This window comes from Aptenodytes forsteri, unplaced genomic scaffold (assembly GCF_000699145.1).
Source record: "Aptenodytes forsteri isolate BGI_AS27 unplaced genomic scaffold, ASM69914v1 Scaffold120, whole genome shotgun sequence".
Taxonomy (NCBI): domain Eukaryota; kingdom Metazoa; phylum Chordata; class Aves; order Sphenisciformes; family Spheniscidae; genus Aptenodytes; species Aptenodytes forsteri.
In genome coordinates this window covers 1,348,912-1,359,168 of record NW_008795938.1, presented here as the reverse complement: position 1 = coordinate 1,359,168, position 10,257 = coordinate 1,348,912, and the positions used below count along the sequence as shown (strand labels likewise).

Sequence of the window (10,257 nt, the reverse complement as noted above, 5' to 3'; positions counted from 1 at the left end):
TGCAGAAGATTTAAAAAAAAAAAAAAGAAAAAAAGTCAAGTCTCTTACCGTTCAGTAATTGCAAATAACTGGGAAAATTTCTCTATGAAATACATGTGACAGATTACTGGAGGGTATTGAACCACTGCTGAGTGTGAGAGAGAAAGAAATCCCAAAGACTTGCCTCCCCTAGAATATCATCCCTCCACCCAGAAAAAGGCCTTAATTTCAACAAATGAGAATATAATGGACATGCAGGACAGTTAAATACAATTGCCAGTCAGATGTCCTGGTTATGGCAAATATGTTAAGTTACTGTATTCATAATTGGTTAATTAGGATTGAGAGAAAGGAAGGAGTGTTTCATATCTGCTAATGATACATGTAGATGTCACTGAGTTAGAAAATCGTGGAGAAGAGCAAATCAGGTAACAGTGTAGTCATGTAAACACTAAAACCTCAAATTTCACAAGTTAATCTTGTTTTGCATCAGTATGGTCATTACTGAAACAGCATCCACTTCTACATGACGGGAAGTGGTATTGAAGAGCTGTCACATAAATTGAAAGCCCAGGGATCATGTTTACAGAGACTTAAGGAAAGCATCTGATATAGTCTGCAACTGCCTACTTGGGGAAAAAGTGGAGAAATTCCTGAATTCAGCTGGCCTTTGCAGACCTGATAATTTGTAAGTGATATACTAAACCCAGAAAGTACAGTTATGTTTCTTTTCTGGATTGTAATTGAGAGTAAAGGAAATATGCTTCCTTCAGTAGAGAAGACCAAAGGGGGGGATGGGGAAATAGCCATTTGGAGAGTGTAACTTGTGCCCTGGGAACCTGTCTGTCTTGTCAGCTGTGATCACAGCTCTGAGATTGCTGGCTGTCTCTGATGGGATCACTTTCAGCAAAGACCCGGACAGCTTTGCTCAGTTGTGACTAAAAAGACTTCTGGTTTGTTTGTTTGTTTTCCTCTTGCAGCTTTATAGCTCATGCCTTTGTTGCCTTGAGAATGGCCTATGATAATATGTTACCTTGGAAGGCTTTTACATTTATTAAAGATTATCATTTTTGCAGTTGGATATTGTCAGTGTCAGCTAATTTATTTTGCTGAAAGTATCTTAGTTGGGTGAACTCACCCATTTAAGTCTCAAACAGCCATATGTGGTTTGGGACTTGCCTGTCTGGCATCTCTGCCCAGCTAGTCCTGCCCTTCTGCCTCATGTTTGAAACCAGCATAAATCCTGATTTCCAGCTCTCTCAAGGAGTGTTGGAAACCGTCCTTGATGTGAACAGCCGGTAAGCGAGCACGGGAGGCATCTCTAGAGATGAGCTTCTCTGTTCAGAATACATCTTCCTTGTGCTGGAGCAAACTGGAGTAGATTGCACATTGCTAGTGGCACGCTCCATATTGGATAGAGTTCCTTTTGCTGTAGACACGATTCTGGTTGATTGCACATTGCTAGTGGCACACTCCATATTGGATAGAGTTCCTTTTGCTGTAGACACGATTCTGGTTGATTGCACATTGCTAGTGGCACACTCCATATTGGATAGAGTTCCTTTTGCTGTAGACACGATTCTGGTTGATTGCACATTGCTAGTGGCACACTCCATATTGGATAGAGTTCCTTTTGCTGTAGACATGATTGTGGTTGCATGGTTGACTATGTTCACCATGATTGTGGTTGCATGGTTGACTATGTTTACTAATTTATTATGCTAATACATTTACTAATAAATGAGTAAAATTTTGTTATGCATCTTTAATACAGGAAAAGTTTGATATAGCAATCTTTGTAGATCTCACTTTCCCCAAGGCCTTCCTTAATTTACTGCCTCTGCTTTTATAAAAATCTTGAAGATGTTAGGAACAAGAAGGAAGAAGAATGTCTTGGCTGGAACATCTGTTATTTTGTTAAAAGAAAAAAGGTGGGTGGGGAAGCATTATAATCTTGGGAAAGTGTCGGCTTACTGTGAAATATTGTGTCCTAGAAACAATGTGGAAAGTTCAAAACTTTCATTATTTAAGCGTATTGTTGTTTTTCTCATGGACGTGGCTTGGATTTCTGAGATGAACAAGCTGACTAGGTCTATCTTCTGCTTTTCCTAGAACATGTTTTATTTAGGATTCTGGCGAAGGAGAGCAGTTGTGTGACACAGAACTCTTAACCGTGCAGGTCTGTTGTAGGTCATTCATTTGTGATTAACGCTTCATGTGGCCACTGTCGTCTTCACTTCCTATATTGGTCCTCTTCAATCCACCTAGATTTTTGTACAACAGAAATTCATTACTGATGCTCCAGTCGTGTACCTTCCCCCACCCCGCCCCTTCCCAATCCTTTCTCTGGCTTCCTTTTATCTTCTGGGTCTCATCTTCTCTGAGAACTGCGGCGATGTTGCAAACCCTGACATTTATCTGTTATCCTAGGTTTTTTGATACATGCAACTGTGTCCTTTCGCACATGTGCTTCATATTTTCTGCCTGTCATTTCATGTTGCACACAAGTCCAGTCAGCTGTAATTGCTTAACAAAAATATATGTGCTAATACAAAGCTAGAAAGAAAGTGCTTATATTGCTGGAGTTATTTGCAAGAAAGCCTTCAAACAAGTTGCAGAAGATAGAGTGTGTTACTGCAGAGTTTGCTGAAATAACTACACCTTTAAAAAGTTTTAAGGACCGATGAACTTGTCAAATTTTGTGTGGCACATGACTATTACTCCATAATAGCAGGTACCTCTGCAACAAAAGGAGAGGGGTAATGAGGGAGAAATGTAGATACACTTTGCCCTAATTATCTTTACATCTTTATCTAGTGTTTCAATGCTCTCTCCTTCCCTTCCTGAATCAAACTTTTGAATTGTTTACATTTTTTGTGTTGTTTCATTTTTTTTGCTAATGATTTGTTAGCAAGATTAGACATCTGTTAAAAATGTTAAGAGGCCAGAGGCCAAACACATTATTTTCTTTGAAAACTGCAATGAACATTTGCCAGTATATGTAAAAACTTGTTCAACCTTCTATCATTTTAGAATATTTGATTTAGTATTACAATTCAGGGTTATATTCCTTTGCAGAATAATATATGGAAGGCAAGCTTGCAGAGCTCAAAGTTAGGAAATCAATCTCTTTACTGGTAAACTGAGCAAATTTATTTCTAAAGACAAACAGAATTGCTGATGCAGTCTTACTGTCCCTTTCAGACAAGTCTTGTTTTACATGAAATCCTAAGGCATTGAAGCTGCATAGGGTTGGACTAAATTTGTTCTGTTGTTTTCATTTTTGTGATTAAGGGGCAAATAATGTCTGAGTCTGGGATGTCTGTATGTTGCTATTTTTCTATGAGACAGTTGAAAAAGTGTAAGAACTAGTTGGAGTGTAAGTACTTCATTGAGAAGGCTCCATAGTGGGTGACATATTTAAGGTGCGCTGTTTAATTCCTGAAAGATACAGTTTAGGTTTGATTAATGGATTCATAAATTCATGATAAATAATATCAGTATCTTTGACCATAGAAAAATAACAAAACTCCTGAAACATTATGTGATTATCTATCATCCATCCATCCATCTATCTATCTACATGTATATATATGTTTGGGGTTTTTTACCAATAAAACATAAAAGAAAAGGCATTGGTTGGACCCCAAATCTTTTTCTTTAATTTGTATCCAAAACAAAACAAAAGGAAGGCATTTCAGACTGAGGATGAAATGAAAGAAAAAAAAAATCAAACACCCTTGCATTCAGTTGGGCAGCAAAATGAAGAAAACTGTTATTTTAATACACGTAAGTCAGTGTGACATTGCCAGGGAGGGATGGGAGTGTTGAGTCGACAAGTGGTGTGGAACTCAAACAAAGATTTTCCATTTTATTTAAGATAGCTAAATACCATATTGTAATCTTTCTGTCATTTTTTTTTAGGTGTGATTATTAACCATTTATGATAATTTTGCAAGTGTCCGTGGTATTTCTTAGACAGAAAATATATCATTTTAATTGCTTGTTAATGTTTAACAATTACAGAAAATTGGTTTTCTGATAGGCAATTCACAATTTATCCTTTATATACCCCACACTTGGAAAATTTTGTGTAATTGGATGCATAAAATATGTTTCTTAGTAGTTACAAACACCCCCACCAAAGACATACAGTTGTAAACTGCAATCTGTTCATGGAGTTTCTCCAGGATATGCACAATTGGCTAGAAGTGACAGTAATTTCAAAACAAGTACTATGGCTAAATGTAGGCTATTACATTCTATCTCCAAATACTGTAAGAAGCATTTACTTGGTGTTTGAAATCCTTCTTTGTTTGTTGAAGAGTTATTTGTGGAGGGAATGACTTACGTGACTCCTCAAAACTTGACTAAATCTGCACAACGAAATAAGATTGCAATCATTATTAATGTCATCACACAAAGATTCTCTAGCTTTTGGACCAAATTTAGAACAAATATGTGAAAGGGTAAACAACACGTTACTTTACTAGCTTGGGTCTTTTGCATATAAAATAGCCCATAAAAAGAGCCTTAGTAAGGTGCATAGTCAAAAATTAGATGATACAGTAACTGAGAATTCCTTTGCAAGCTTAATTCAGTCCATGCGTTTGCATTTCGTGATCACATCCTCCTTTTTTATTCTGTAGAACTGTCTCTTTTAATGTATAGATTGGATAGTAATCACTAAGCAGCTGCTCAGTATTTTGTCCTCTTACTGTTGAGGGTGTGACTCTAGATCTGACTTACTGCATGCTGTTCAAACCCTCCTCTGAAAATACATGCTTCTATGCATATTTTTCTGTTTTGCTCATCACTACAGTAAATAAAGGATTTTAAGGTCACTAATTTGTCGTCTTCCCCTCTGTATGAGGAAGGGCATGTTTTAATCCTTGTCTTACAGATGGGAAGCTGAGATACAGTTGCACAGGAAACCTTTAACTCTTGAATGCTTTATTTTACAACTGTATGAATTAGTTTTATATTAGGAAAAGAGGGCAAATGAGAAGTGTAATTTCCTAGGTGTTAAAAAAGGAGTCAACCCATCTCAAATACCTTTGTCTGTTTCTGTCTTTTCCCTTTTCTTCTATTTTCCCTTCCTGTGTATGAAAGGCATCTTGGTATCTTAGCTGAGACCTTTGTTTTTCGTTGGGAAGTAGGAAAGCTTGATTTTACAAAAGTGCTAAAATGAATTTGAGGTTCCTCCTTTTTTAATAGCATTTTTAGGGATTTTACTAAATAGTGACTTAATAAATAAGAAATCACTTCTATACAAGAACAAAATGTTAACTTGAAAGTAATTTCTACTTTTCTCTAGGGATTATTGGTAAAATAGAAATAATTAAAAATAAACATACATCATTCCCAAACTTGAATTTTATTGCAGCTAAATGGAACACAAACCTCAGAATATCTGAGCTTTGTTCTATTATATAAGCCATGAATTTAGGCAGGGATTAAATTTGAAAAAAGTAAGTCCTTCTTTTAAGTCCTTTCCAAAGTATGTATGTTGTATATTGGTATTTTTTGTAACTATACTCCTGCTTAGGGGAATGTTGAGAACTGTCTTAAAATGTATTTTTATCTTAACCAGGCATAACTACCTTTATTCAGTGCTAGTGGGAGTTTTCCAGGAGCACTGATGCTATGTAAATGTGGACTGTATAATTAAATCTATGAAAAAGTCAAATTTTGCATTCAAGCTTTTATTATGAAAGCCTATTCTGAAACATATATGACATTTTTAAAAGGCTGTAGAAATACTTATCTTCTGTACCTGCTAAAAATGCAGGGTTTTCTGTATAAATTTAGGAATAGCAGCAGAGTACACAAAATGCTATAAAGAAATGTTTGTCCTGCCTTGAAATAAGCAAACTTTCTAATGTTCTATTTGTTTGACAAACAGGTACACACAAAGTTCCACTGCAGGCAAGCCCATGCTCCAGGCACTGACACTTCATGCTTGACATTTTCCTATGACGGTACTGTCCTTGCCAGCCGGGGAGGTAGGTGATTGAAAGAACCTTTTGATGTGTTGAATGTAAGACAATTTTAACTTTACTAAGTTAAATGGTTCAGTAAACAACCATTTAAACTGTGTCATTGTTAAATGTAATTGTTTATGATGGAGGTAAGATAGTGAAATCAGATACTAGTGATTTAAACCTGAAGTGTTTCACAATTTACGGCTTTTATTTTGACACCATGCAATACTGTGTTCCTGAAAGTGCATTTTATAGCAGTTAAGGAATATATTAAGAGAACTTTGCTGTTTATATTACACAGTTCCTGATCTGTCTTCTTATTTAGCATTAATAATACACCAAAAGGAAATTATTAGCTTAATTAAAAATAAAACGAGACCAGTTTTGTTACTTAGTTCTTTCCAGGAACATAACTGTGTCTCAATAATAGTATCTCTGTTCTGGAGTTATTAATTCCTGAAGCAGCTTTCTTATGCAATGTCCTTTTCTGTTCTAATTGTAATTTCTATCTAATTTGTATTATAAACATCAAGAGGTGACAACTGGAAGTGAGTGGCCAAGATGTACTTGAATGGCAAAAAAATTTGAAATGTCTACAGGACAGGAAAAAAATGCTTGTTTTCTAAACCTCAGATAAAAATTTTATAGAAAAACTTTTAGATAACAGAAAAAGTCTTGAGAAGGCAAAGATATATTTGAAGACTCATTCACTTCAGCGTTAGATGTATTGGATAGGATGGTGTCTGCCTAAGGCAGCTTTTGATACAGAGATTTGTCTACCCAGTGTTTTGCAGGCAGGTGCAAGCGTACGATCTGAGCTGTCTGGATGGAAACCAGCTGTAACCAGAAGCTATGTGTATGCATTAGCATGGCCCCAAGGCCAAATAAACAGGCCTAGGGGAGAGGCAGTATGTGTTAATGTCGGCTAACACTGTGCCTAACATATGTACAGGACATCTGGTCAGTTTGGTACGTAGACAGAATGAGATTACATATACAAAATACCAGGATAGAGGTAGTCATAGACGGCAAAAGCACTGAAACAGGGGATGTGCTTCCAAGCCAAGGGCTGTAGTTTGCAATTGCTTTGAGTCCTCCCCCTCCTTCTGTCCCTGATGAGTAGAGTGGCACTGGTGGCTTTTACAGCGATATGCAGCTGCTGTTGGGTGCTGCCTCTCTGACTTCTTTGTATGTCTTGCCACATTTCTAAGATTCCAAACATTATGTTCCCCAGGTCACATCTTTCAGAGTAGGATTGTTGGCGGCCGGTCACGAGCGGTGTTCCCCAGGGCTCAGTTTTGGGGCCGGTCTTGTTCAATCTCTTTATCAATGATCTGGATGAGGGGATTGAGTGCACCCTCAGTAAGTTTGCAGACGACACCAAGTTGGGTGGGAGCGTTGATCTGCTCGAGGGTAGGAAGGCTCTGCAGAGGGACCTGGACAGGCTGGATCGATGGGCCGAGGCCAACTGTATGAGGTTCAACAAGGCCAAGTGCCGGGTCCTGCACTTCGGCCACAACAACCCCATGCAGCGGTACAGGCTTGGGGAAGAGTGGCTGGAAAGGTACCTGGCGGAAAAGGACCTGGGGGTGTTGGTCGACAGCCGGCTGAACATGAGCCAGCAGTGTGCCCAGGCGGCCAAGAAGGCCAATGGCACCCTGGCCTGTATCAGAAATAGTGTGGCCAGCAGGAGTAGGGAAGTGATCGTGCCCCTGTACTCGGCACTGGTGAGGCCGCACCTCGAATACTGTGTTCAGTTTTGGGCCCCTCACTACAAGAAGGACGTTGAGGTGCTGGAGCGTGTCCAAAGAAGAGCAATGAAGCTGGTGAAGGGTCTGGAGAACAAGTCTTCTGAGGAGCAGCTGAGGGAACTGGGGTTGTTTAGCCTGGAGAAGAGGAGGCTGAGGGGAGACCTCATCGCTCTCTACAACTACGTGAAAGGAGGTTGTAGTGAGGTGGGTGTCGGTCTCTTCTCCCAAGTAACTCGCGATAGGACGAGAGGAAATGGCCTCAAGTTGCACCAGGGGAGGTTTAGATTGGACGTGAGGAAAAATGTCTTTACTGAAAGAGTGGTGAAACATTGGAAGAGGCTGCCCAGGGAAGTGGTTGAGTCCCCATCCCTGGAGGTATTTAAAAGACGTGTAGATGAGGCGCTTAGGAACATGGTTTAGTGGGCATGGTGGTGTTGGGTTGATGGTTGGACTCGATGATCTTGGAGGTCTCTTCCAACCTTATTGATTCTATGATTCTAAGATGATGGTAGTCTTGTCCTCAACAGCCCTAGGCTTACTGGGGCATGTTAATGGCACTTGGATTGTTTCTTAATTGCTGTTCAGGCTCCTGCATCCAGAGTTCTACTGCCACTGTACTCATCATGAATGACTCCTAAGTGGTTGACGTAAAAACTTGCAACCTTGCTGGTCCTTACTGAACCAGACACTTACTATGTGAGAACCTTCTCCTGCTTGGAAAGTAGGTGAACCATCTGCCTTTCTGGTCTGGGCTAAGTGAAATACTGCATCTGTCTGCCAGTGGTGGTGTCCCTGTACAATTCGCACAGACATACTTTGTAAGATTTCAAGAGAAACCTCAGTGTGCTTTAAAATATTAACAGCAAACAAGGTTAATACTTATGTGAGGAATATTCACTAGTGCTGTCTTGAAACCTCCATTTATGTAAATTCTCTTATGTTTCACATTTATGAATGTAGATGACATAAATGACCTTTGCTTAGTTTTATTGCATGTGGCACTTTTGATTACCTGCTGTTCCTCATCTGTCTCCAGATTTTGTGTCGTATTAAACATACTTTCACTTACTTATGTTTTATTTACCACGTTCTGCTCTAAGCTATATAAAATGTTGATCGATTGTTTGCAGAATGTAAGACTGTACGGAAATTTGGCCCCTCAGTGTGGATAAAAGTGCTACCTTTGTCTAGTGTATTAAAAAAATAAGAGCTCTGTGTGTGCTATGCTAGAGAGTAAGGAGGATTCATACCTTATTTTGACTTGTTTGGTCAGTGTTTTAATATGAGTATTGCTTTGGATCTGTACCAACAAAAGCAGATGTGGATCCAGCATTCATAGATTAACACACCTGCCAAGTGCTGAGGATCAAAGAGAGGATAGTTGATTGGGGAACGGGGACTTTCACTGAAAGCCTGATTGACTCTCCTGCATCTGATGTAGATTCTGTGTTGGATATGAGAGAGATGAAGCAGGGCTCAGCTGCAAGCACAAGGGAAAATGAAAAGCTAAGGAGCTGCTTATGAGAGTTCCCAGTCTTACTCTTGTTGGGTATTAGGAGGTAACTTGACAGAAACTTAAGAAAGTGATATTTTTGCAGACTTTTAACCATGAAAGCAATTTTTTTCTGAATACAGTGAAGATAGTATTTGGGGAACGTTTTCTTTGTTTAGCAGTGAAGAGGTAAGCATTAGGACTGGACTTGGGGTCCTATTATAAAAATCTAAAAAACCCTTTTTTGTCTCCTGGTATGTACAGAATTTATGGAGTTAGTTTTCTCATAATATGAAGCAATGACTTAATTAATTCCGTGAATCTCATGATAGCTATTAGTTTGATGGTTCATTTATTTTCTGTGGTATGAACTGTGTGCAGACTCAGTGCCATCTTAATCAGTAAACTTATATAGAAAAATAAGTTCACCATAGTTAAACCCAAGAAAAAATATTCACATCTAAGCCTATCAAATAGCTTATGCAGATAAGTGGTTTCTTTTGAGCGCAAAATTTTTTGTTGTCGTTCCTTTTGATGTTTTTGTTTGTTTAAGTTTTAGCTGTATTTCTCTTCACAATGTTCTTGAGGAAAAGCAAAAAGTTTAATTTTTATGTTGGTTTAAAAAGTAGAAACACCTTGAATACAGTTTCCTGTATACTCAAGGATTATGCAGCAGCACGTATAGTGACTTTGTTTTGTGTAGAGTAATAATATATTGCACTTTATGGTAAATACAGACATTAGCATTTTAAAAATCAGATGGTTTTATGTCAAGTAATATTTCTCAGGAGCTGAACGCTGATGTTAATTTCAAACAATGCCAAAAATGCATTCATTAGCTTTAATAGGTATAGTCAACTATTCGTAACACTTGGAGCTGAAATGGTTTTCTCAAAGTCTTCCAGTATAGAATCATAGAACCATAGAATAGTTTGGGTTGGAAGGGACCTCTAAAGGTCATCTAGTCCAACCCCCCTGCCATGACCAGGGACATCTTCAACTAGATCAGGTTGCTCAGAGCCCCATCCAACCTGACCTGGAATGTTTCCAG

The 10,257-nt window shown here is 38.5% G+C and overlaps 1 protein-coding gene across 1 annotated transcript in view; it reads left to right on the top strand.

The window, feature by feature from the left end:
• The window catches only part of WDR70 (WD repeat domain 70), a 143,648-nt gene that overhangs the window by 96,038 nt on the left and 37,353 nt on the right, over nucleotides 1–10,257 (top strand). The window contains exon 10 of the mRNA XM_009285217.1: nucleotides 5,885–5,984. Coding sequence (XP_009283492.1) covers nucleotides 5,885–5,984 — 100 coding nt within the window. The remainder of the gene's footprint in view (nucleotides 1–5,884; nucleotides 5,985–10,257) is intronic.